Genomic DNA, 26742 nt, shown 5'->3' with positions numbered 1-26742 from the left:
TGAAGAGCAGCTCCGTGATCTTTTGATCCATTCTGGCAACCCAATTTTGGGTCATGACAAACACTGCACTGCAGCAAACCCTTGTTTGTTTAGTTTAAAATGGTTAAGAAATGCCTTGAGAGCATTGCTCTATGAAATTACATGTTAACTATACAGTACTAACAAGTTCCAGTTGCTTTATTATATCTTGCATCATTTACATGCGTGGAAAACTGTTACAAAAGGCACACAAGAACTTTGATTTAAAATAGCTTCTAGTGCACTGATGTGGTGTGGGGGGGGTGCTAGCATTGCATCATCTTTTAAGCCATGGTTTCATGGGAAAGAAGTTGCTTCTGGCACCTCCTTTGCTTAGCGTTGTTTGTCCAGTAGCTGACAGGGTTCCGGAAGTCCTTCTCCCAGGCCCAATCTGTTTTGCTTTTTGAACTGTACCCAGCATAAGGCTGATTCTAAGAAGGTATATATGAAAGCTGATGGCTGGATGGTCTTCATCCATAGGTCAGATGGAAGAGCGAGGAGGGCTTTAGAGGAGATAATGCCCAGAGGAACTAAATAGCTCTGCACAAGGTTTAGAACAGTGGAAGCAGGAGGTAATTTTCTCCATCTCATTTCAAGCAGAAACTAAGTTCAAGTAATGTTCTTCCAATTATTACCACAAGCAACAGAGTAGCAGCTACCGTGTTTGATTGCTAAAGGTCCTTTTCCCACCATTGTTTACCAAACTGTTTGCATTATTTATTTTCAAAGAGTCCAACAGGCTTTTGATTCGTTCACTTGTCGGTCCCTTCCTTCTCTTCTTGCCCTTGACACAGTTACTTGCTACAGATGGTAGCAGTAGGGCTGCCAGTCCCCAAGGCTGGCTATTACTCAATGAAGAATGACCTTTATCTTCCTGCTGTAAAATCCAGGCACACTCTCTAGCCAAAGCTACAAATCTATCCAGCTGGCTTTGATTAACATTCTTGCTGATATTGAGGGCCTGTTCAAAGGGGTTCTGGATGTAGAGAGGAGAAGGCTCAGGCTTATTTTGCTCCTTTCCCTGCAGATATTTTAAAGATAGGAAAGACATATTTCACATGGGTATTATACACACAGCAAACAGAACAGTTCAGCTAAGTTATTACAGCAATTTTAAATATTATCACCTGACTGCAAAGGTCCTTTGACCTAACAAGGAATTTCTTTCATAAAAAGGAAAGTAGATGTTCATCAACTTAATTAGCCTGTCAATCTGACCATGTCATTTCCCACTCTTTGCGTCCTTTCAATGGCTACTTCTTGTTCACCATAGCACGTTTAAATGTCTCATCTCCTTCAAGGCAATGCACATCTCAGACTTTGTCTTTGATGCAATTCTCCCATTCTCTCTTCTACACCAGCAAGATAAGTTTCAGCCTTCCACTATTGTCTCCATCCTGCCCTTTATGCATGGAATGAATACCTTCTCCCATGTTGTCCTTCATGCACAGAATGATTTCTATAGCTCCATTTGTTAAGCCAACATGGCTACAAAAATCCCTCCAAAATGCTCCATTCTTTCACAATGCCCAGTAAAGAGTTAATGATTTTTTAAAAGCAGTAAGTTATTTCCTCCCCTGGATTTCCCCCAGTGCCTCCTGTCTTTTGCACGTCACTCTCTCAGATTTGAAGCTTTTTACAGTGTGATCTGCCTTCTTGTGTTTTCTACAGTGCTGAGTGCCATTTCACTATTCTAAAGTACTCTTTTGAGCTGTTTAGGCAACACCAACTGCTGCGTCCCGTGGTGTAAATCTCATGGGCTCTCTCACAAACTAAGGAAGGAACCAATTCCATGCCAGAGGCTGTTTCAGGTCCTTGCCTTAGGGCACAACTTATTGGTTAACAGAAAACTCATGAGTAACACCAAAAGCAAGCAATTCTCCTGCCAATCATGCCCTGCAGTCCTTGGCGGCTTCGCCCTTGGCTCTCTCAGAACTGAAAGGAGAACACACCCTTCCTTTAAATCTCTTACTGGTTCAGGGACAGGAAGGTAGCCCTTAACCCTTACCTGTCTATTTTACCCTATTACCCAGAGGCAATAGGGAACACAAACAACAAATTCTCTCTTATTTGAAAGGAAGAGGCCAGGAAGTCCTTATACAGGTAACAGAAAGCAACAACACAGAAGAGCTGAAGGCCCGCTCCACACAGCAACTTTTAAATGTGACCTACGTAAGCAGTTTGGTCACCTTATTTATTTACATTTCTGCAAATTCTAAAAAAGGGTTATCTTAATTAGTCACAAGTTAACAATGTTCAGGCTGTGTCTGCAAATTAACTTTTCTGCCATGTCAACCAACTGATAAGTCCCCACATATTACGACACCTAGCAGAGTTTGTGTAAGTGTCTTCCGTGAATATCTGGGTAGGTATCTCCTAGTGTCTGAGCAGGAAATTGAGTGCCCAAAGGGTATACTCACATAGCAGCACATGGGACAACATACTCTGGCATCTCCTATCTCACAAAGGGCTAGTAAAATACGGACTGGTTAAGCCAGTTACAAAACATCGTTAGGGAGTCCTGTAAACATTGCAAACAACTGTGCTGAATGAATTACATGCAGAAATGCACGTGCCAGAATAGCTCTCTAAGCAGACACAAAACATGTAACTGTCAGAGTTACTAACCAGATTTTATCCATTATGAATAGGCACACCAACCGTGGTGAACAGCTATGCCAGTAAATAGTTTCAAACTCAGTTAGAAGCTGAAGTATGGATGGGGTCTAAACTCTGGGTTCCCAATCCAGAACACAGTTATTTAAAACTGCAAAGTGTTTAGGGACACACTGTTTGTGTCAAGACCAAAAAAAAATGTTGGATTGTGTTGTACAGTCCAGGTTTAAAAAAACCCAACTCTCTAACCACTAAAGTGGGACAAAGAAGGCAGCTACTATTGAACAATGACACCTCATGTAATAGAGCATTCAGCTGAGAAGCTTTATTGACTTATAGCGAGTGCTTTATAATACAACAAATAATTAGTGCTGCAGCACAATCAGGAAGTAGGTGATCAATGGTTTTGCTTTGTTCTACAGAATTTAACTTTCTTTGTGAATCTGACTGCCAGTTTTAAAACTAGTTTTATGGATAAAATCAGTTTACAGCTATTCTATGTGTAATTTCTGCAACTGCAAAATGTGCTACACAATTACAAAACACAAAATGTTTCCTGAATGATACTATTTCCTTATGATAAGAAAATTAATCTTTTATGGTTATGAATATACATTAGATACTCATGTATCATTTAGCAGGATAAATGGATAAGGGCAGCAGAATTTGGCCCTTTATGCAGTATTTAATATTTGTACCTCTTTCATATAAATGAGAAAGGTGACAGTAAAAGAGTAATGGGAAGAGATTAAAATGCATTTACCTTTCGAATATTTATAGAGTTCTTATTGAAAGCAAAATTCCCAAAATATTCAAAGAAGTCACTCAGCAGCACATCTGAAAGGGAAAAGGGAAAATAAGGAAAGGGATATAGTTCTCCCAGAAATGGAAAAAAAAACACTGAATGAAGATTCACCTACCCAATGTTTCTGTATTTTCTGTAGGCTTAATTTTGTTCACATTGCTAGCAAAGGTACAGTCATGACCTTCGACTATATGCTTATCTTCTGCATCTGAAATGACAAGTTGGGAACAATGTGTTTAAATGTGATACACAGTAAAAAGAAGTCCCCCATATTTATTAAGCATAACTCAGACATCCTCTTCAAAAAGAGAGCAGTACCTTAAATCAGTGCAAGTGGGTACAGAAGATAAACTACTTTTTACAATTAATTAAAGATTTAAATGCTTTAAATTTTTGGATGGGGGAGGGAGAGTGCTTAGGACTAAACAGGAGATTTTTCAAAAGCAAAACTGGGTAAGTGCATGACTCCTATTTGTTCCTTTGAAAATCAGCCACTAAGGGCATGGCTACACTTGCAGATGTAGAGTGCTTTGAGTTAAACCAGCCTTCGGAGAGCACGGGAGGGAAAGCGCTGCAGTCTGTCCACACTGATAGCTTCAAGCGCACTGGTGTGGCCACATTTGCAGCACTTGCAGCGGCACTGGGCATTGTGGGCAGCTATCCCAGCATGCAAGTGACTGCAACATGCTTTTCAAATGGGGGAGGAGGGGTGGAGTCTGACAGGGAGTGTGTTGTGTGTATGTGGGGGAGAGAGAGTGGGTTTTTGGAGGGCTGAGAGCATGTCAGCATGCTGTCTTGTAAATTCAGATAGCAGCACACACACCCCCACCACCACCCCCCATCTCTCTCTCTCTCACACACACAGCATTCCACACTTATGGCTTGTTTTGCCTCGGAGCAGATAAGCAGCCGGCTGTCAGAAACAGAGCTTTCAAAGGGCATATCCGCATTCCTGCAGCGATTCAAAAACAATGACAAGAGTGGTCACTTGACTTAAGGGGATTATGGGACGTTTCCGGAGGCTGATCAGAGCGCAGCAATGCAACACCTCGTTCGCACTGGCGCTGCGGCGCTCCAGCAGGGGGCGCAGCAAACGTTATTCCACTCGCCGAGGTGGAGTACCAGCAGCACTGTAGCCGTGGAGTCAGAGCACTCTACTTGCCTTGTCAGTGTGGACGAGTAGTGAGCTAGTGCGCCCAGAGCTCCTTTATTGCGCTGTAATGGCAAGTGTAGCCAAGCCCAAAGACATTTTACACAAGGAGGCCTTATGGCCTGTACCATCACAGATCAGTGGGCTTACAGACACAAGTAAGGGTTGCATGATCAGTATCCTTCCTCTCAGATACTTATCACAGTGCATTGGGATTTTTCTTGAAACATTTCAAGACACCTATTCCACTGTGACTGTCGTAATTCCCCATTTGAAATTTCAAAGGGAATTAAAAAATAACTTTTCGGTAACTGATTTTGAAAGCTTTAAAAGTTTTTACTTCAAAACCACTAAAATTCAGCATGCACCTTAGCCTTTATTCTCCATTTCAAAGCCTGGGAGGAAGCATGTCTAAAGGTTAGAACAGATGACTGATGAGTCAGGATTCTTGAATTCTATTCTGTACTTTTTTGCTGGCATACCTTCTTTGATCTTGGGCAAAACCTAATCCATTTACCCGTTTATAAAATGAGTAACAGCTACCTCACAGGTACATTGAGAATTATTTACAAGTCACTGAGCCCTCTTCGATAAAAGTCAGTCAAATATATCTTTTGCTTTTAATTTCTTTAAAAGTTTGATATTGATGTCAAAGTTGATGAGTATAAAAAACATATATGATACCAAATGACAGTGAAAAGATTATATTATATGGTAGTTTATGGTTTAATTTATTGAGGAACAGAAGATCAGCAAATCAGAAGAAACAACCACCTGGACTTTTAAGAAAAGACTGATTTTTAATTGTCAGATGCACAGAACAAGCCCACTCTCTAAGCCAGTTAAAATAAAGCTTTTCTGTAAGTACTGCAGCTCTCCTACTGGAATTAAATGAATAATTTAGTCTCAAATTAATGTTGTCAATGGAATTTAATATTGTGACTTGAAAAATTTAAAAAAGCAAAATAAATCTAAGTGTCTGATTCTCCAAAATATTCATCTTGCAACAATGAATCACTAACAATGTTCAACGACTTGGATGGTCTCTCAAATATTTGGCATTTGCAACATGCAAGATTATTTTGGACCATCAAAAGTGACCGAGATTCACACAAGACTCAATGAAACCAGAGTGGAGAGAAAACACATGAGAGCTAGTTCAGTCCTACTTCAAAATGGAAATGTTCTTACCTGCTAGATCTTTAAGTTGGTCTAGAGTTGGAATGATAGGTGGCGTTCTCTTTTGAAGGAAAAACAAGGCCATCATTGTTAGAGAGAAGTTTGTAATCCAGGGACCGGGAATGGTACTTGTGATGCCATGTGCACGGGCCCAGCACCGTACACTGAACACAAGAGCTCTTACACGTGAGTCAAGGCTACCATATATATAAAGGAGTTCTGAACTTCTCATGGCAACTCTGTGAGACACAAGTCGAAGGAACAAATTGTAAACATTAAAGAGAACCGCCAACTGTCAAATGTAACCATAACACATGCTGCTCTAAGACGTAACAATTATAAAGAAAGAGGATCTTTTGTTCAAATTGTTGCATATGACATAAAAGTAGGAGAGAACATCTGAAAATGTCTAGGATGAAGTTCCGGGTGGCCCTATAATTAGAGACTTAAGTACAGAGGAAGAGAAATACTATCAGTACACTTTAGCAGTGGAATTTGCATTGTGTAAAATGTCCATAAAAAAATAAATGCAACATTATAATGGAGAAATAAAGCATTCCAGAGTTAGAAAATGCAGAATTAATTTAAACTCTTATACTTTTGAGTACACGATAAATTGTCTAATACAAAACCAAATATAATCTGGAATTTCTTAGATAACTTTGGCTACAAAGGGTTACAATACAATGCATTCAAAAATCAAGTAAAATCTAAAGGCCTTAACCTCAATGAGATCTACTAAGTCTCAGTGAGATCTACAAAAGAAGCCACATTTAAAGAAAGTCAATTCAGCAGTTTTCAAATGATGAAGGTTTAAAGTGAAACATCCCCAAGTTTGTGACAGTCCAGTGTAAAGTTTTTTTTAAAAGCAAAGTATTAATACCACAAGAGGCAGGTATGGATACATGAGTTACTGGCTCCCAGCATTGCACATACTCCTCTAGGTTATGTGGCATCACCTCAAAAGGACAAACAAACTTCCTAAAGTATAAGTCAGATTTTGGGAGTAGAAAAGGTACTTTTCTTTTAAAATTTAGACTGTGCTGAAGTGCTTTACACCATCCCCAATGTTCTATGCTGTTTTAGAACAAGCAAAAGTGAAGACAATTCCTCCTCCATCTTTATATGCACCAAAAAAGGAAAAAAAAAAAAGCTTTCTACATGCAAACTACTGAACCACATTTTGCAGTCTTAGTTTGTACCACAGCCTCATTGCGTATATCAACGCTGCACACTAAACCCAAGCTCTGACTCAGATTTGAGCACAAGCCCACCTACCATCCACACCCAAATCTGCCTGACTTTGGTCAGCAATCACTTAGGACCTGAGTTCTAGTACCCTGCTAGTGGGTGGGTCAGTGTGTCCCACCATGGCTAAGGTCTAAACCCTGTCATTCTGCATGGTGGTTGCAGCTTAAGCTGCAGACCCAAGACAGAAGGTCTGTGTAGCACAGAATGGATGTGTTACAATAACTGGACCTGGCTCCCAGCTGTACTAACCCCAAATTTACAATGCACTGTGGACACTCAAGTGCCGGCTTGGAAACAAAGTCCACTAGCCCAGGTCCCACAGACCTAGGTTTAAAATGCAGTGTAGACATAGTCTTAGCATGTCAAAATTTCAATAAAGGCACACACAGTACTCACAGTTAACTTTAAAAAAATTTCACTGATCCGAGTACAAGTTCAAAGGAATTTTTCTCTAAAGTTTATGTGCAGTTAAAAAAAGGAGGATTATGATCATGCTATAAAAAACAGATCAGTCTACACATACATGTCAGTTACCCCATTCTCCCTTTTTCACATGGCTGTCCACAAGTAGAATTTGTTAAGAATCGGAGGAGCAGGGAAGGGTACATGTTTAAATCCGACTTAAAAATGATAATGCAACGAAAGAATTAAGTGGCATACAAACTACAGAAGTAGGCAATTTAAGACCCTCTTTTCAGTGGCTTATAAGTCAAACTAACAGGGAGAAATTTTCCATGTCAGGCATATGTCTTAGGATACATTTTTTTGGAAAGTTTCAGCGAAAATGGTTCAGCCATTTCCCAGAACAGGACTAGGGAAAAACACCATGTTTTGCCTATGTTAAAATTCAGATTCCACTAAGCAGCTCTAATGCCTCTGTGCTTTGGAGTGGGGACCTGAAATTTGGCAAGGGGTTTGCATTGTGTCAAGGATGGGCCTTTTTCTGTTCCCATGAAATATCACCCAAATGTGGCCAAAGTTATAAACTTCTGAAAAATCTGTTTGTGTACATTTAGTAAAGAATTGCAAAAATTGGGCAGCTAAATTCTCCAAATGTTCCATTGTCACTGGACATATTCCTGTGTTTTTATGGGTTTGGGCTTGTACCTTTATATGCATAAAAGAGAACAGCAGCTCACAAGTCACAAGAAATGTAACTCAAATAAACAAGAGTCCAATGGACAACAGGGAAATGGTAAAGAAACATTTCAGTTGGAAGCTTCCAAGAAATTATTAACTACAGAATTACAAATAATAGTAAGCATACTTATTTTTAATGATACTATCATTTACAATTAAACAAACTTAAGTCTTGCAGTTATCAAGAGAAGACAACCTCATCTGGTTCTACAACAGTACTGCCCATACAGTATAGTTAAATTTTGGCCCATAGTCAGCGATTAAATGTAGTTCCTTGCTTTGCTATTCTCCTCTTCCTCTCTTGTATAATCACTTTTATCACTAATGTACAAGATACCACAAGTAAATACTGCAGGTGATGCAACAGTCTCAGGAAAAAAGGCAGAAAAGTAAAGAGGAGGAATACCAAAATTAATTACAGGCATAACTCAGGAGCTTGTTCCAGTATCTTCTACAGCACACCAGATCTTTCCCAACCCATGATCAATAAAAACAAAACGGCATTCATGTGGCTATTTGGTACATGTAATCAAAAAATGAAAGCAAACCTAGGAAGAGAAGTGGCAGGCCAAAGGGCTATTTTTAAGAAATCTACTCCCCCTATTGGGCATCATCATGAAAGGCATCAAGTCTCAATTCCTTTCTCTTAAAAAAGAATTGCCTGTTTGCTACTTAGGTGGCAATATGCTAGGCTAATATAAAATAATTCCGTGTTTGTCTGTGTTCAGGCCAAGAAAAAGACAACTTCAAATAACCTGAATCTGATCACTGAAAGGCAATTGAAGAAATATAAATTAACATTGGTATTATACAATTGCCAAGTTCTAAAAGCAACAGAGAATCAAAAAAGTTAATGAAAACTCCATATATTCTTGATTTCATATCCATTTTATTATATTGTTTTGTATCCGTGTATTATTGTATTGACAAGTTTTCATGTCTCTAGTTTTAGAAAGTATTTATAATCTGTATTTTTACTGCTAAATTAAAAAAGACCAGTCCTCAAAATTAGTCTTCAAAAGTTGGGGTTTTTTTTAAGAGTTGTCAAATTTATTTCCTAGTTTAGACTCATGTAGAAAAGGAAAAAAGTTATCAAATGTATCATTTGTTTAATATATAGACACACATACAGAAGCCTATAAAAGTAACTTACATTATAGCTTTCCAACATACATATTATTCTTCTATTTACATTTTTAAAAATGCTATTGCCATATCATTACCTATTGTTAGTTGTCAGGTCACACTGGAACCCCGTTGGTTGATGGGAAAATCTCACCAATGGACAGCGAGCATTGAGTATCTTTTGCACACCCACACAGCCAGGGCCAAAGTTGTCAATGCAATCACCAATCACAGAGAGGATTCTCTGTGATGCTATTCTCTGAGAAGGTACTCTCTTCATCTGATATTCCATATAAAAAGGACCTGTTTTCTAACACAAAAAAGATGAAGATAAATTACCAGTTCTGAAAATGACGTAAGATTCTGGGACACTTCTGAAAGACAACAGGAATCACTTGCAAAGAATGGTTCGTGATTAAAGATTTAAAAAACACACATTGCAAGTAGTTTTTAGGACTCGATAGAAGAAAACATTTTAAAATATCACTTTATCTTTGCCTCTCTTACATTCTTTCCAGATTAACAACTGGTAAATCAAGAATTCAATTGCTTAGATAAATATATGAATGCTGTAATCTCAGTACTGTATATAATAAGTAGTACAGTAGTTTCCAAGATTTTTTTTCAGTTACGTAAAAACAGAGAGGTCAAGATGAAGCACACTGTTTTAGAGACCTAATTTAATAAAAAACTAGAAACAAGAAGCACAACCAAGCCACAGAACATGTTATTTCCTCTCTTTTGAGCAAGGTGTTTGTTAGCTTGTACCAACCACATTTGTGAGGTTCTTTGTTAAAGAACATTTCCTTTTAGCTTTTGGAAAATCCCAGAGTTTCAGCACATTGGTTTATTACCTCATAATGCATCCCAGATTCTTGAAGACTATTAAATTCACTATCTCAGAAAAGAAAGCTAATGTTCTATGTATTTTATAGAGTCAGAACAATTCTCTATAGCAGTATTCTAACCATGCCAATGTGCATTTTCCTATAATGTGTCCTTATACCTGCTAATTCATGTCTAGTTTAGGCTGCAGTAATAAATTTTTATTCGCACTTTTGAAATAACTGTTCTAGCAAATTTAAAAAAAATTCTCAGACCTTGTCTTCACTGCATGCTAACCTTGTGCTCAGCCTGTTTCCCCCCTTAATATGATATGCCTTCACACATCCACGTTTGCCACAAGGCCACCACAACACACCAAGCTATAGGGCACACCATAAGGCAGCTTTTAATGAGTGTTGCTATTATGAGGTTTAATGAAATGAATACGTACAGCTGAGGCACCCACAACAAATCAAGATATCATGGTCCTCCAATACCTTTCCATAAACACACTGGGCACCCCTCCTATGCATTACTTTGCCATCTACCGGTGCTCTCACCCATGACTGGAAGTGGTCCACCCTCATATCCCTTTGCTCAGCATCCATGGTCCCACCCTATCTGCAGTTTCTCCATACTTGCCCACCTCTGTTTGAAACAACAGAATAGCAGCCCCTAAGCCTGTGTATTAGCCACCTGAACATATGAACACACCAGAATCTTGGTGCAGCTTTGGACTAAAGTGAGCAAAATCCACATTTAACACCAGAGGAAAAATATCACATTGATCATGAGATTGACCAGATGGGACAACAGGACACGGAGAAGAGAAATGGGATACAAGATGAGCTACTGGAAGGCCAGAAATAAAAAGAAGAAATTTGGTGAGAGCCCCAAAAACCTGTCCATTTTATGGTGTGCTGAGAACCCTCATAAGCAGAAAAGCCCATTTCAGCACAGACTCATCTTCAGAGCCAGTGTGGAAAGGAGTCTGGAACCTGCATGTCTGTGAAGATACAACCCAGCCCCTCCTGAATAGCCAGCAAGGAGATGGAGCAGAGGAATTGGAAGAGGAAGGTGGCCTTAGCCTGGGAGACGACCTTTGCCCCGATTTACAGGAGCTGTTCCCTTATACAGCCCAGAAAGTCACAACGTGGTGGAGGCTTCCCAGGCAGAGGAAGCAATGAAGGACTCAGAATCTCAGGCCAGTAAGATGGAGGCTGTCACCTTTGTTATTATGCAGAATATTACAAAATAAATACATTATCTTATAATCCTAACTTGGATTTCAGTTAAGGGTGGATGCAACACCATTATGCTTGAATATCTTCCACCTCATCCCTTTCTTCCAATCATGCTAGTCAAAATGGGGTATAGGCAAAGAAAAAGAATGCAAATTGGAACTTCACACAGTGGCAGAATGCAGCAGCTTTTTTTTATTTTTTAAATGAAAGTGTCTAATACTAAAGTTTAAAGGTTTGTGGACATATCCTGGCCAAAATATAAACTGCCATAAAATTGTACTCAAAGGCACTCATCACTATCCCAACCCACCTGCATGTTCAGACCCCATGCCACCAGTGCAGCCAGCTTATTATGGATATGATTTTGGTCCAATCCTGGAGAGTAACTCAGCTCAGGACAATTGCACCTGTATTCCGCTTCCATGCATCAGCAGTCACCCAGTTTTAGGGTTTTGCTCCCGGCCATCACCTCTCTTGGGAGGAGACCAGCATCTTTCTGCTTCCTGACTGGCATTTTTTTAGGCTGCACAATTCCCTGCCTACACTGTGCTATTCCCAGGAAACCAGACAGCCTAGAAAGGCCAGCATCTGCGCTTCACTTTCTCCTTAGAGGCTATAAACAGTGTAATTACCAGACATCTCCTTCTAAGCAAGCATGTTTATTCTTAAGATGACAACATTACATGGAACACATATTAAAAACAATAAAGAGAACCTACAAGCTAAGAAGCTTATCAGAGGTCACCCCAACTCCAATCTCAGGCTCTGGCAGATGTCAGCTCTTCCAGCTTCCCCTATGGATTGAGGCCCCCTTTTAAATAGAAGGTTCTGTCTGTTTGCTGAATCACCAAGAAGGCCGTGAGTCAGTTTAAACTCAGGCTACTTTAGCCAAAAGTCCTTTCTTTGTCTGTTGGTCTCTGGAGAATTCAGTTAGAACTAGTATATACGAGTCTCTCTGAAGGTGTTACAACCTGAATGAATTTGCCTAATCACCCCACACTGTCCATAATTCTTAAAGGAGCTGTGGTCACCCTCCCCCATGGAATTACATACAATAGCCGGCCCACAACTATACATAAATTGAATATAGTAAAATCCCCCAAAGATATTGCACAAAACTGCCATATCTGTCACAGAAATAAAACAGAATCTGTCACTCAGTAAAAGTTTCAGGTGATCTCTGATATCCCTTGGTAAGCCTCCCTCTGCCACTATCATAACTCGAAATCACTATCCAGTCATTTATCAGTCCTTCTGTCGCAAGACAGATTCTTTAGCATAAAAGCAGGGCCTCATCCCCGATACCTGGAATAACTGTTCTGTCTTCCATTCTGGTATCTGAAGCAGCACATCTTGTAAGGATGAAGAGGGTGCAATATACTCACCACTGCTGCCATGTCTTCCAGTAACAGGCTCCCCACCCATTCTCCCTTCTCCCCAAAACTGTTTTGGATAGTTGGAAGGTAAAATTAACTTGCCATTTATTCTCCTGGGATAATTCCAGGCAGAAATTTGATGGCAGAATGAAAGTGCAAAGGGCACAGTATTCTTTTGAGATAAAAATTGTTATTTTACATGTGGCTACATAGACCGAAGATAAAATTGCATGAATTCTAGGGCATGCAATATTTTCCCTCTGTATTTCAAGAACAAGTGCACCAGCATTAGACTCATTAAGGAAGGGCCTGGCAACCAAGAGACCACTCTATCAGTGATGTGATGGAGTTGTCGGGATGACTTGATAATGGAGGTGCACAAGCTCACTTTTTTAACATCCATGAATTTCAATAAAGGTGAAGAGAAAGGAATTTTTCTCTAGTGCATGCACCAACACTACATTTGAATATAACGCAAAAGCCCAAATGCACCATGCAACCCCACTGTTCAGCCCCATTGTACTCACCATGTAACTTGACTATGCAAGTACAAATGCCATCCCTTACAGTCTTTGCTGTAGCAGACTCTGTGGTAGTAAAAGGTTCATTTTTTGGTGGTCTGCAAGTATGCCTTGAATCAGGATTGTTGGCAAGCCAGTAAAGTACTCTCATTTAAGTTCACTTATATTGTGAAGCACACAATACGCCCCAATCACATATACTGTGTTAAAAACTCTACAGTCCAAACAAGTCAGTAAGCAGTGCCATCTTATCTTTAGCTGGCCAAAGGCACATTCCACTACCAATCTGCATTTGCTAGCATGTATTTAAACTGCCTCATTCTCTTGATGCACATCAGAGCCAGCAGACACCTTAAGTTGCCTAAAGTCAGAAGTCACAGCTGGCATGGACACTGCACTGATTTTGGGCAGGGGGGGGAAGATAACATGTCAGCTTACCCAAGTTGAAAGAGGCCAGATCTCGAGAACACCCTGGCATCATGAACCCAGCCAGTGTATCTGATGTAGGTATCCATGGATATGCCCTAGAGGTACACAAGGGCCTTCATAATAATGTAGTATCATTTCCTATTAATATACTTGCTTGCTTGAGATGGTGGATGGGTATATATGTCCCAATCAATCACACCTGTGCGGTTCAGGAAGCCCATCTGTTTAAGCCCTGCAATTACTTCAGGAATATTTCCAATTTTGGCAAGCCTGGAGGACAGCACATCATTAATTACCTTGCAAACTTCAATGACCACTGAATTACCTGTAAATTTTCCAAACCCAAATGGATTGCCAACAGATCTGTATCAGTCTGAGGTTGTCAGTTTTCACAAGGCAAAGAGCAACACAATTCAGGACCATTACCAGCTCTCATGCTCTCTGCGAGGGCAAGGTCCCCATGGAGCTGTGTGAATGTGTCTTCATGTGAAAGTTCTGGGCTCACTGCTGGTCATTTCATGTTTCCATCACAAAAAGGTCTCACCAGTGAATGCTTGTATTCCTGTCCCAGAAGCAGTGGTCTGAGGAGGGATTATCTGTCATTACAAACAGTACCCGCTCAGTTCAGGCCTCCGTGTCCAGAGGGTCCTGGGGAATTGCTGTTGCTATGCTATTTCTAACAGCAATTTGCTGCCTCTGTCTTCTCTAGCCTCAAAATAATCTTTGAAACCCCTGCCAATGTCTTCTGGTAGCAGATGGTGCAGGCACATGAAAAAGAAACACTGCCTCCATAAAAAGCAGTACTTTTAGACCCTGGTAATTAGGGATAGGAGGATCCATACCTTTGGCCAGCACAGAGCAACACAACACCACACCAACTAGGTTACTGCCAGGAAATGAATTTCGTGGGCCTAGACCATTCCATCCAGCAATCCAAACAGTGAACTAACAAGTTGCACAACACCACCCTGAGAATCTGAGCACAGTGTGACAGTGAGTTGTGGCATCATGAATCTCAATTTACAAGCTCAGATAGCTGTACTGTTTGTCATAGCCAGTGCGGCAAAAGAGTGTGACAGCAATGTGCTATCATCAACAATGTGGTTGCACAGCAGCAGGGCAGGCTACCATGGGTTGACAAGCACATGATTACTTACCCCATGGTTACATGCAGTGAAGAAAAAGTTTCATTCTATTTCCTTCTTTTGACACAGCATCATTACATATGGACACTATTTGTTTATATCTTCAAGTCCACTTGTTGCTACTAATCTGACAATATTCTAACTGGATGAGCTCAATGAGAAAACCCAAAATGGCTTTTGTAGCCTCACTGAGAATGTGTGTCAACACCGCCAACTAAAACAACAGCATTGCCAAAGGAAGTGGCTTTAGTATCTTGATTGAGCAGAGCTCCATTAAATGGCATCAGCAAACAATAGAGTGGGGTTAGGGAAAACAAGCAAGATAACCTGTAGCTTTAATTTTACAATACAGGGTGGACAAAAATGAATTACTATTTTTTTAAAATCTGATTTCTATTTAAAAATGGAACTCTTATTTAAATTAAGTACATTTTGATAATGTATGTAATCTACAAAAATCATTTAAATTAGAAAAAATATTAGGCAGGACATGTTTGTGGCCAAAGTTTTAAAGAAAGTCAAACCACTGAACTGGTGGAAGTCAACGGCTAAGCACATGTAAACCAGCTTTTGACAGCCTTCTTGCAGGTACAGAAAGCTATTTTCCTAACTTCAGTTTACTGCACTAGTTCAGTTCAATGACTAGATCATTAAAACTTAAGAAACCAACTGGTAGCTGAATTAGGAAAGCTTATTTTCCTCTTCCAATCTATGAAGAGAAACGAATTGTCGGACAAGATCTACAGTTCTGAAATCCTGAAGGACATGGCAAACAGAAACAGTCAGTTCAATTCCCTAACTACATTACTTTTTTGTTTAATAAATCTGTTAGGTTTCTATCAACATATTTTTTGCATTTAACTTACTTTTTTTCCTCATGTATCCAGCACATTTAATATGTTTTTATCAGTTAAATAAAACTAATTTGAAAACACTGTTTTTATGCAGTTAATTCCAATTTCCAAATAGAGCTTGACACAAATCACAAGTAAAACATTAAATCTAGTAAAGAAGAAATGCATACTTCACAGTTTTCTAACATAATAAAAAATGTAAAAATTAAGAATGAATAAATGTACGCTAAGCTTAAACTGTTTAAATAAATGTGCGTAGATACAGTCTATCCTCCCGGTTAGCAAGAAGTAGTATCAATTTTAATGTAAAGGCTACGTTTAGTTGCAAAAATCAACATTTTAATGGTTACCAACTAATGAAGAATCAACTTTTCTTTAGGAAAATAACTAAGTACAAACGCAAAACCAGATTTAAATGATTTAAATCAAGATTTCCTGCTTGCTGATTTAAATCAATCCACCCTATTACACTAAAGTACTAGATGCCAGCTGGACAGATTTACTAAAGAAAATCCAGAGCAAGACATCTCAGACCTGCTCACATCCCGGGTAATGGCCAAGAAAGATTTCAATAGAAGGAGGTTCACCTATGGAACACTGTTCTTGAGTTTAGTTCAACTGACTAACAAAATATTTAGAGGTTCTATGAATGCAAATTGCCAACATTCCAGTACATTCACTGCATTCATTTTTATTGGCAGATGTCTTCTCAATTTGTTCTGATTAATGAAGTTAGTTGGTGCAGTAAATTATACAAACTCAGTACCAGAAAAACTTGCCCAACTGCCATGGGTAAGTGCCAATAATTGGGCAAAATAAAAATTACTCATTCATATACTTCCATGAGGCAGTGAAATACAGTAGCATACGTCGGAGGTGGGTCACAAAGACTAAAGAGCTGAAGTGAGGGGTCATTAGACAGACTGTGGCCAAATCGACACTCGAAAGTTAGGTTGATCCAGCTATGTCACTCAGGGATGTGAAAAATATGCATTCCTAAGTGACATAGTTAAGCTGACCTAAACCCCGGGGTAGACAGCTCTAGGTTGACAGAAGAATTCTTCCATCAACCCAGCTACCACCTCTTAGGGAAGCAGATCAACTATAGCAACAGGAGAACCCCCTTCACTGTAGTGAGTGTCTGTACTGAAGCAGTACAGTGGCCTTGCTGTAGCAATTTAAGTGTAAACACAGTCCTAGTCTTACAAAATATGGTGTCCTAGAAACTTAGGACATGCATGGAAAATTCAACAATTTTATATTAAGTTTTTAATCTTCCATGATCCAAATTCTCAGAAAAAAATTCTGTGCGTCTTATTTTAAATGAGCCAACTTGGAAACAAATTGGTTACTTCACTCAGCAAATTCAGTTTGGGGGTTTAAAGTATAGACGTCTATTCTAAGCCCTAAGGGTTTTGTCCTGGTGCTTGTCACTGTGGCATCTGAATGCGTCAGCATTAACTATGGAGTGCAGTTGCTCTATAGTAGAGTGAACACTACAGTTTACTTCTTGCCATGATGAGAAAAACCTCAGTTTATTTTTACTCTGTTTCCACATCACAATTGTTAATTCATTAAAGGTCTCTATCTCTGTACACCTCGCCCCAAAACACCAAATCCTCTTAACGGACTCTTGTGAGAGACTTTATCTGAAATCTTTAAAAAACCTCAGTATAGCGTATCCACTGTTTTACTTATATCACTATGTGGTTAAATCTGTCAAAGAATTCCTACAAGTTAGAGACATGCAGTTTACCCTTACCGTTCTTGTAGGGCTCCTCTCAATTTCATCCAGGTCCAAAAACATGTCTAAATCACATCCTAATTTGCCAAAGGTATTCACTGAGGAGCCAAATGGCTTCACTGTGCACTCTGGAAAATATGCACATGCAATTTCCTGAATCAGAGAACAGGCTAGAAACCGGAGCTTAGTGTTCTCCTCTGTTAGCTGATACTCATCCATTAGTGTGTACAACTGATTACTTACCTAAAGAAAAAAAACAAACATCAAAATATATGTTAGTTCCATTTTCTTATTTGTTTGCTTAGCATCCAGTCTTTCCGCCCTAATTTAATACTCCCCTCAGAGGCTATTTCTTCAACTCCTTAAAACGAATGTCAATGGTATGTCACTCCTATAGAAGTAAACAAAATATTTACAAATTAAGATGTCCTCTAGAGCTTTAGACACCAGTTCCTTCATTTCAGAAACCACTACAAATTTATAGATATTATTGAGGATTCTTCCTTATGGAGCAGCAAAGTAAAACCAAAAGGAAAAAGAAGATAATAGATCCAAATGAAAACATGAACAGTGTAGGCCATGATACCCAGCATTTTGACTCTTATCAGATACCAAAGTATTCACCATAAATGATGCAAATGCATCCTGAATGCCCCAATTCCCAGGCTATTCAACTCGCCACTGGGGGTTAATCTAGCTCTAGCCTGTGTGGTTGCAATTTGGTAATGGTTTTTCCAAAAAAAAAAAAAAAACCAAAAAAAACGCATTTTTGTTTTGAAGTAGTAATGGAATGTGCCCCTCACCTCTACAGATCCCTTCATCCTATCAAGCCATCCAGTCCATTACTGGTGCAATTTCCTACTGCAGGAAGAGTGCCCCCATTTCTGTTCAGTCATCTGCAGTGGGTGCCATTAACTCAGCTCTGAAAGGTATCCCAAATATCTTTGCACTGATAGCAGTAGTGCATCAAAGAAGGTGCTGTGACAGCCTGTGCAGAGTTCTGGAGTACATATGAAATTCACAGGTAAATAAGAGGAGAGTGAAGAAAGGTAGAGGGATACATTCCTCAGCTGGAGAACAACACTGGTAGGATTCCATAATTCTCTCAGACATTAACACTGTAAGCAATGTCCTACTTAGCTTATGCCTAAGGCTTTCCTGTCTGGGACTCTCCGAGCATACTCTTTGCTCACTACCGTTGAAGAATCTAATCACCATATATGAACCAAAGTGGGCAGTCTTTGGGCAAGATTACAGTCCCAGTTACAGCACTGTAAATCCAAAGTAACTCAGCACAAGTCAATGGAGTTAGTCTGGATTTACACTCTTACAGCAGTATAAATCCTGAGCAACTCCACTGGCCTGCCTGCATTCCTGGGATGGGATACTACAGAATGCTTAATCAGGAATTCTGCTGCTACTAGATAGGGAACATTTCCCCTCTCAACAATTTTTCTCTGTGGAGACCTAAGTCCACCAGTCACTTCTGGCTTGATCAGTACATATATGTATTTCAGTCTAAAAAAAAAAAAAGTGGATATAAGAGGTATATTTTACTTATAGCCTGGGAACCTGGTCCCATATTGTAATACTCCAAGAGCCCTCACTCCTATTACCTTCAAAAGAAGCTTTAGTTAGAGTAATAAATAAAGAGCAAAAAAACCTTGCTCTGGACTGAAGACTCAAAAAAGGTAAATATTAATGTATTGTAAGACTTCTGAAAACAATATTTTCCCAAAAAAAATTGTAGGGAAATTGTACAAGTCCTCTATGTTCCTGTCTTAGCCTGATATGTTACATTACTCAGACATTATACTTCAAGGTATCAGCCCTACTCTCACAGTAGTTTACTTAAACATGCACCTCCCTCTCCCTTCCACCTCTTTTCACCGTTTTTTCCTTCTAAATTTTAAAGCTTAGAAATATCAAGTCTTTCTTGTTTTTACTAATGGATTCAGATATGGGCTCAGAAATCTCAAACCACAAGTGAAGGCATGGGAATAGTGGAAATAAATATCAGTTTCTTGAAGAGTCAACTGTTTAATACAAACAGGTGTTAAAAAAGATTTGCAAGACTGAACAGAAGTAGACCATCTCATTCAGAGATTGCTTTCATACACACTAATGGTCATAGCAACTAAAGTAACCACTTGATGTATTTATTTCAATTTATGAAATGCTCTTATCCAAGGCAATCCTCTAATAGCTCAGATAAATATTTCTGACCAGTGGAATTAACCTGTAAAATCCCAAAAGAATCTTTAGATAATTACACATTTCCATGCGCAAAATTAAAAAAAAAAAGAAAAAGAAAAAAAGTAACCTTAAGAGAGCTATAGCCATAGACTTACACTGTCAGCACTACAAAGCTTCTGAACAAGATCATTGACTAAAATGGTGGATTGCTTATGACAGTGAACTGGTGCTTGATCAGCAGCTTGAATTGATGAGTTTTTCAGTGTTAAAGTAAAAAGTCTAGATTTAAATGGAACAGCACATTCCTCTTCAATGCCTGGGGTTCGGGTAATATCCTGTAGTGAAGCTATGCTGTCTTTTTCAGAAAATTCTACCACAGCGTAGGTACCCTAAAAGCATTAAAAAGTGAAGAGACATGGTAAAATAGCTGCTACAAGGCATAAACAATTACATTGATATTACTGTTTCAACAGTAATCACAGCTGTCTAGATTCAATATGATTTTTAGCCTATGCATTTCACACTAATTCACACCTCAACACCTTTATACTCTTTCACAAGCTGTAAAAAGAGAATTTAAGATGTATACCATTTGGCATAATGAACACATTTCTGCATTAGAAAGTAATCAAACTAATGAAAATATTTATTTCCACTACTGCTAGGTTTAGGAAGTTGAATGTAGTGCAAATGACTATGTTCCTGCTGTTAGGCAAGCAGACTGAGTGGTATGAAAGTTACTGATAGAGCTTTAGCCCCGTCCAAAAACGTGTGCTATCTTCAACTCATTTTGGGTGTCACTATTCAACTAAAAGAAACAAATCTTGACTGAAAAATTTAGAAATAAAAATTCTTGATTTACTTAACATCTTGTAAAATTTAACAAATATGAAAAGAAACACACAAGTCATTTGTCAAAGAAAGGTTTCAGAGTGGTAGCTGTGTTAGTCTGTATCAGCAAAAACAACAAGGAGTCCTTGTGGCACCTTAGAGACTAACAAATTTATTTGGGCATAAGCTTTCGTGGGTTAGAACCCACTTCATCAGATGCATGGAGTGAAAATACAGGAGAAGGTATAAATACATGAAAGGATGGGGGTTGCTTTACCAAGTGTGAGGTCAGTCCAACGAGATAAATCAATTAACAGCAGGATACCAAGGGAGGAAAAATAACTTCTGAAGTGGTAAGAGAGTGGCCCATTATAGACAGTTGACAAGAAGCTGTGAGTAACAGTAGGGAGAAATTAGTATTGGGGAAATTAAGTTTAGGTTTTGTAATGACCCAGCCACTCCCAGTCTCTATTCAGGGCTAATCTGATGGTATTGGTTGGGTCAATTTCTCCCTACGGACCACACACTTGGTAAAGCAACCCCCATCCCTTCATGTATTTATACCTGCTCCTGTATTTTCACTCCATGCATCCAATGAAGTGGGTTCTAACCCACAAAAGCTTATGCCCAAATAAATTTGTTAGTCTCTAAGGTGCCACAAGGACTCCTCGTTATTTTTGTCAAAGAAAGAAGCCCAACTTTTGAGGGAGACATGAAAACTAATTTCTTGCTTTTGCCCAAATTCAACTCTTAACAAAAGATTTTAATATAAAATACTCCAAGTACGTACATAGCTTTCATAAAAGTAGTGACTGTTAATTTTTCCATGATGGGACAAATACTTGAGAAATTTTTTCTCACTGATCTTGGCTGGGCAGTTAATTAAAACAGTCCGTTGTGCTTGCTCTAGCCTTTCTGCTTGCACCTCAGGAAATGTCTTCTTCCAGCTACTGACTTTAGAATCTGTGGGAAGGGGTAGAAAAAAAATTGTAGGTTTTATACAGATTTTGGTAGCTTGATGTTAAGGAACCTACAGAACTCAATTTTAAAGTTTATAATGGGCAATCCCCCAAAAGAGAGGTTCTCTGCCCACATCAATTTCTCTTCACCTCCCTACTGTTTTACTTGTTCACCTCTAGTTTTCCCTTCTCTTCCCATGTGTGCATTCCCAAGAGGTTTGCACTGGTGCTCTTTTTCAGCACACAGTATTTCCCCACTGGCACTGAAAGGTGCCACCGTGAAACTGGGAACAAAAAGGAACACCCCCCACTCCCCCCCCAAAACCAACCAATCAACCAAAACCACAGGAATGCTATATGGAAGTGCAATTCTTCCATAATTTTACTAAAGTCAGATAAGGGGGAAAACCAAAAACAATGAATTCCCATCCCACAGAAAATGTATTTCTATAGTGAACCTGTTATGTTGACATTAACGACTAGCTCACTATTTTCTATGTAAAATATCTACTTAAACTGAGACAGAGCATATTACAGTTGAAAGCAGTTGTGATACAAATGCACAACAATCAGATAGTGACACATTCTTCAGCCCAGACCAGTGGCTCTCGTCCTTCCTTGATCATAAAACTTTATACAGAATACCCAACAGAATAGGGTCTGGAAACTCATGCCAACTCCCCCTTAATATTGTGCACTATGTCTTAGTGTAGTCGTCACATTTCTCTTTTCCCCCTTCTTTGTTTTTCCCTTTTCTGTCTTTTTTTTTGTTTTGCTTTCTGCTTTTTATTCTCTCCCCCTTCCCCCGCAATTTTCTCTCTCTCATTTCCCAACTTTTTGCTTATTTTCCCCAAATACTTTATGCTTATTTTTCTCTCCCACCCTTTTATCTGTTGCAGGTTCTGTCACCCTACCGCAGTAGCTGACACTAGATCAGTGGTTCTCAACCTATTCACCATTGTGGGACGCATATGCAGCTTTCTGTGTGTTATGTGGGACTCATCCACACAATATATATATACTATCTGTATGGCCCTGAGGATGACACATGGGCCGCATCTGTGTGCTGACTGGGCTGCCCACGGGCGGCAAGTTGAGAACCACTGCTCTAGGGAATGCTGCTCCTTGCATGCTGCCTGTGTCTATTGTACAGAGCTGGCAGGCAACAGTGCTATTTAGTGTCACCTGAAGAGGAGCTGGTGGGAGAACACAGAAATAAAGAGGATGAGCTGCTGCCACTATCTGCAGCACTGAAGCTGGGTTTCTGAACAAATTATCAGGTTTACACAGTAGCAAAGTGGTACTGAACTTTAACAGTAATGATTAATATGTGTTGTACAAACACATGACAAATATGATCACTGTCCATTCTATGTGATGCTTGCTAAAGCTATTCCTAGCAGGGACTTTTGTTTGTTTATTTTTAACATAAGAATCATCTCTTTTGAGAATCCCAGAGATTCCGTAAACTCAACTTTCAATAATTCCTGAACAATTTTCTAGGAATAACTGGCAGCACTCTATGAAGAATCATATTGACCCTTTTTCAGTCTTTTGTATTTAACTTTAAAAAAAACACCTTTACACAAGTTCAACTGATATGCTTAATGAGAAAAAAGGTCTATCTTGAAAAAAACTAGCCACTAGACACTGAAAATAATATATTTCAGTTTTTAAACTTTTGTTTCTTAACATGACTATTCAGGAGGAAAAGTCAAGATAGGATGTATTCAAATGGGTTGTTTCTGGTTTGCAGAGATTAAATTTAGATATTTTAACTTGCATGGTATGCAAGGCAAAAGCTATAAAAATATAAGCAGATACAGTTTAAGTCCCAATTAGACATAGCCTGAAATAGAACACTGGAATTACCAACAAGTACTGTAACGAATGTGACAATGCTCTTCAAAACTAGACGCTTAGTACCGCGTCTTCCCTGGACACACAAGCCCTCCACCCGCCTTTTGACAAAAACAGGATGGTTATTCTCCCTTGATCTTAGTGATGCATATTCAGGAACTGGTATATGGCAGACAATGACAGCTCTGCCACATTCTAACATAGTGGTGTCTAGCATGCAGCCCACTGACTGGAAATAAGATGTAAAACTTTTAACAATGAGAATAATCAACCAGTGGAACAATCTGCCAAATGTCATGGTGGATTCTGCATCACTGGGCATTTTTAATTAAGATTATTTTTTTTTTCAAATTATATCCTCTAGGAATTATTTGGAGGGAGTTATCTGGCTTGTGTTAAGCAGGGCAGCCTAAATGAGCACAGGGGTCCCCTCTGGCCTTGGAATCTATGAATTCTGCAACGTGGTCTCATTTCACACAGCAGCGCAGCCCCTACGGGGCTGTTACACACCTCAGCCTGAGGGAAGGCTACTGGTTCCTGTAGCATCGGCAGGCCACCTGCTCCTGACGGCAGCTCGGAGCGAGGCTGCATGCAACCCGCCCGGTTTGTACACAAGCTGCCAACGCAGCCCCTCAAGCAGGCAGAGTCTAGCCCCCCCCCCCCCCCCCCCCCCAGCCCTAACCCGAGCCACGGGGGCTGGCAAGTGATTCCCACGGGGCCGGCTCTTGCGCGGAGGGCGAGCCGCGGCGGGGCGGGCACTTACCGTTCCCCGGAAAAGCCGAGTCACAGCCCGCTGCGCTCCAGCGACAGCCCCGCCCGGCTGCGGGGCTGCTATCAGCCTCCTGGCCCGCAGAAAAGTGGAGGCGCAGCCCCAGACAGACCCCGGCGCCCAGCAGCCTCCCACCCCATTGTCCGGCAGCACCCCAGCCCCGGACCCGGGAGCTGCCCCCTTGCCCAGTGCAGCCACCCCCAGCCAGGCCCTGTCCCGCCACAGAAGCCGCCTCACCTGCCTCCTCCCGGCCAGGGGCCCTCTGCGCGGCGGCGCCGGTGGAGCTGAGCCGGACCGGGCTGAGGCGCGGCCTCCCCGGAGCGCGGCGCGTCTGGCCTGTCCCCGGCACGGGGAAGCGCAACCGGCACCACAGCAGCAGCAGCCGCCCCATGCGGGACGCCATTACCGGAACGTGAGGCACGGGTCAGGGTGAGCCGCCGTGCGCAGGCGCGAACTCGCGCGGCGTACGGAGCGGCACGAGAGTCAAACCTCGCACCTAGTTCTGCTTCCTGGCTACCGCCGCCCGGAGCCCAGCCCCCCCTGAAGCCACTAGGAGCCTCCACCCGGGCTCAGTGGGACCGGGATCCGATCCTCCAGCCGTCACCCGTTCGCCTCACCGGGCTCGGGCCTGATCCTGCGGGGTGAGGGCGCTGCGAGCCCCTGCTCCCGGGGGCGCTCAGCATCCGCCAGGCGGGGTCCCCGGCGCCGCCAGCCCGCCCCGGAGCGCGTCCAGCGCTCGCTCCGCATTCAGTGGCGTAGCGCGCACCTAATATCAAAGAGCCGCTCCTCCCTTTCATGCACGGCGCGTTGCCGCCGCTGTGCGAGAGCCCTGGCGTGAGCGGGGCTCGGAAACACGCGTTTCGGCGGAAGGAGGCGCTCCAAGGGGCTCCTGGCTGCAAGCGCAGCCCCCGGCCGGAGGCGCAAGCGAAGGTCCCAGTCCTGCAAACAGTAACCCACGTGCATATCCTCCCGTGGGCAGCGGCGACGGCAGCCTGTGACTGCCTAGTGCGACCGTGCCCACGGGCTCCTCCTTCCCGGGACATAAAAGCAAAGGCGGGTGTGAGACAGACACGGAAGAGAAAAGGGACGAGCCGTGCAAGGGTTTTGGGACGCAGTCAGGACCCCGTTGCAAGTAAACTGATTATTTGATAAGGCAAAATAAAATACTGCATGTTCCCTGTTCTTGTTATTGGTGTGAACACACACAATGAGCTACTGCAGTAAAGTCAGGTTACAGAGTAGCAGCCCTGTTAGTCTGTATCCGCAAAAAGAAAAGGAGTACTTGTGGCACATTAGAGACTAACCAATTTATTTGAGCATAAGCTTTCATGACCTACAGCTCACTTCATTGGATGCATTCAGTGGAAAATACAGTGGGGAGATTTATATACACAGAGAACATGAAACAATGGGTGTTACCATACACACTGTTCGGTGAGAAAAGCTAAACAGGAGGCAGTTATGCCAACTGAACCAAAGTCAGGCTAAGAGAGGCTGCTGGGAAAGTCTCTGAAAGTAGAACGAAGGAATATGTGTTTAAGTTACAGAGAGTGAGAAAAAAGGGGAGGCCTGCATTCCTGCATTTTTGTACCAGATGTGCTAGGAACAGTCCTTGAGATACAGAGGCCCTGTTTTCCACTCCCTGCTCTTGTGTTATGTCTGTTTTAACTCCTCGTCTCCTGGTTGATACCCATAGTGAAGCACTATGATTTCCTAAAAGTTATCTACAATAAGGGGGGTAGATGTGCATGCATATAGAGAAAGAGGATTTTAACTAATATGGGGGGGGCTGCTTTATGAATAAATCTGTGACGTGACAGGACTGTCTTTAAAAACCAATGAGTTTTACTTAGAGGCTGGCTGGTTCTCTTTGGAGACGGGCTGCTCTCTATTGTTGTGTGCACTCTTCGATAAAGAGCTTTGAGTTCGGACCTTGCTAGTGTTGCCTGTCTCTCTCCGGTCAGACGACGAATCGTGCCATCTGGGGTTCAAATCCTCGACAACACTGTAAGGAGAGTGATCAGGTAAGGTGAGCTATCACCAGCAGGAGGGGGGGACCTTTTGTAGTGCTAATCAAGATGGGCCATTTCCAGCAATTGACAAGAACGTCTGAGGAACAGCGGGGTGGGGCGGAATAAACATGGGGAAATAGTTTTACTTTGTGTAATGACCCATCCACTCCCAGTCTTTATTCAAGCCTAAGTTAATTGTATCCAGTTTGCAAATTAATTCCAATTCAGCAGTCTCTCCTTGGAGTCTGTTTTTGAAGTTTTTTTGTTGAAGAATTGCCACTTTTAGGTCTGTAATCGAGTGACCAGAGAGACTGAAGTGTTCTCCGACTGGTTTTTGAATGTTACAATTCTTGACGTCTGATTTGTGTCCATTTATTTTTTTACGTAGAGACTGTCCAGTTTGGTCAATGTACATAGCAGAGGGGCATTGCTGGCATGTGATGGCATATATCACATTGGTAGATGTGCAGGTGAACGAGCCTCTGATAGTGTGGCTAATGTGATTAGGCCCTATGATGATGTCCCCTGTATAGATATTGTGGACACAGTTGGCAACGGGCTTTGTTGCAAGGATAGGTTCCTGGCTTAGTGGTTCTGTTGTGTTTCTTCACTTCCGCAGGTGGGTATTGTAGTTGTAAGAACGCTTGATAGAGATATTGTAGGTGTTTGTCTGAGGGGTTGGAGCAAATGCGG

The 26742-nt window shown here is 41.1% G+C and overlaps 2 protein-coding genes across 4 annotated transcripts in view; one reads left to right on the top strand and one right to left on the bottom strand.

Moving 5' to 3' along the window:
* Positions 1–156: 156 nt before the first annotated feature.
* On the bottom strand, positions 157–24797 carry MTPAP (mitochondrial poly(A) polymerase). 3 transcript variants are annotated; one of them, XM_073334363.1, is made up of 9 exons: positions 24655–24797; positions 21240–21412; positions 19774–20007; positions 17441–17665; positions 9383–9594; positions 5781–6007; positions 3555–3647; positions 3398–3471; positions 157–1039 (listed from the first exon to the last, which is right to left on the bottom strand). In XM_073334363.1, the coding sequence occupies exons 1-9, from the start codon at positions 24782–24784 to the stop codon at positions 674–676; spliced, it is 1734 nt and encodes a 577-aa protein (XP_073190464.1). In that variant the 5' UTR covers positions 24785–24797; the 3' UTR covers positions 157–673. The 3 variants fall into 3 exon arrangements, with proteins under 3 accessions (XP_073190464.1, XP_073190463.1, XP_073190465.1); XM_073334362.1 differs by lacking the exon at positions 24655–24797 and adding an exon at positions 24275–24648; XM_073334364.1 differs by lacking the exons at positions 19774–20007; positions 24655–24797 and adding an exon at positions 24275–24648.
* Positions 24574–26742, top strand: part of MAP3K8 (mitogen-activated protein kinase kinase kinase 8) — a 35537-nt gene continuing 33368 nt past the window's right edge. The window contains exon 1 of the mRNA XM_073334366.1: positions 24574–25169. The gene's annotated coding sequence lies outside the window, so the exon portion shown is untranslated. The remainder of the gene's footprint in view (positions 25170–26742) is intronic.

This window comes from Lepidochelys kempii, chromosome 2 (genome assembly GCF_965140265.1).
Source record: "Lepidochelys kempii isolate rLepKem1 chromosome 2, rLepKem1.hap2, whole genome shotgun sequence".
Lineage (NCBI taxonomy): Eukaryota > Metazoa > Chordata > Testudines > Cheloniidae > Lepidochelys > Lepidochelys kempii.
This window is presented reverse-complemented; position numbering and strand designations above follow the sequence as displayed.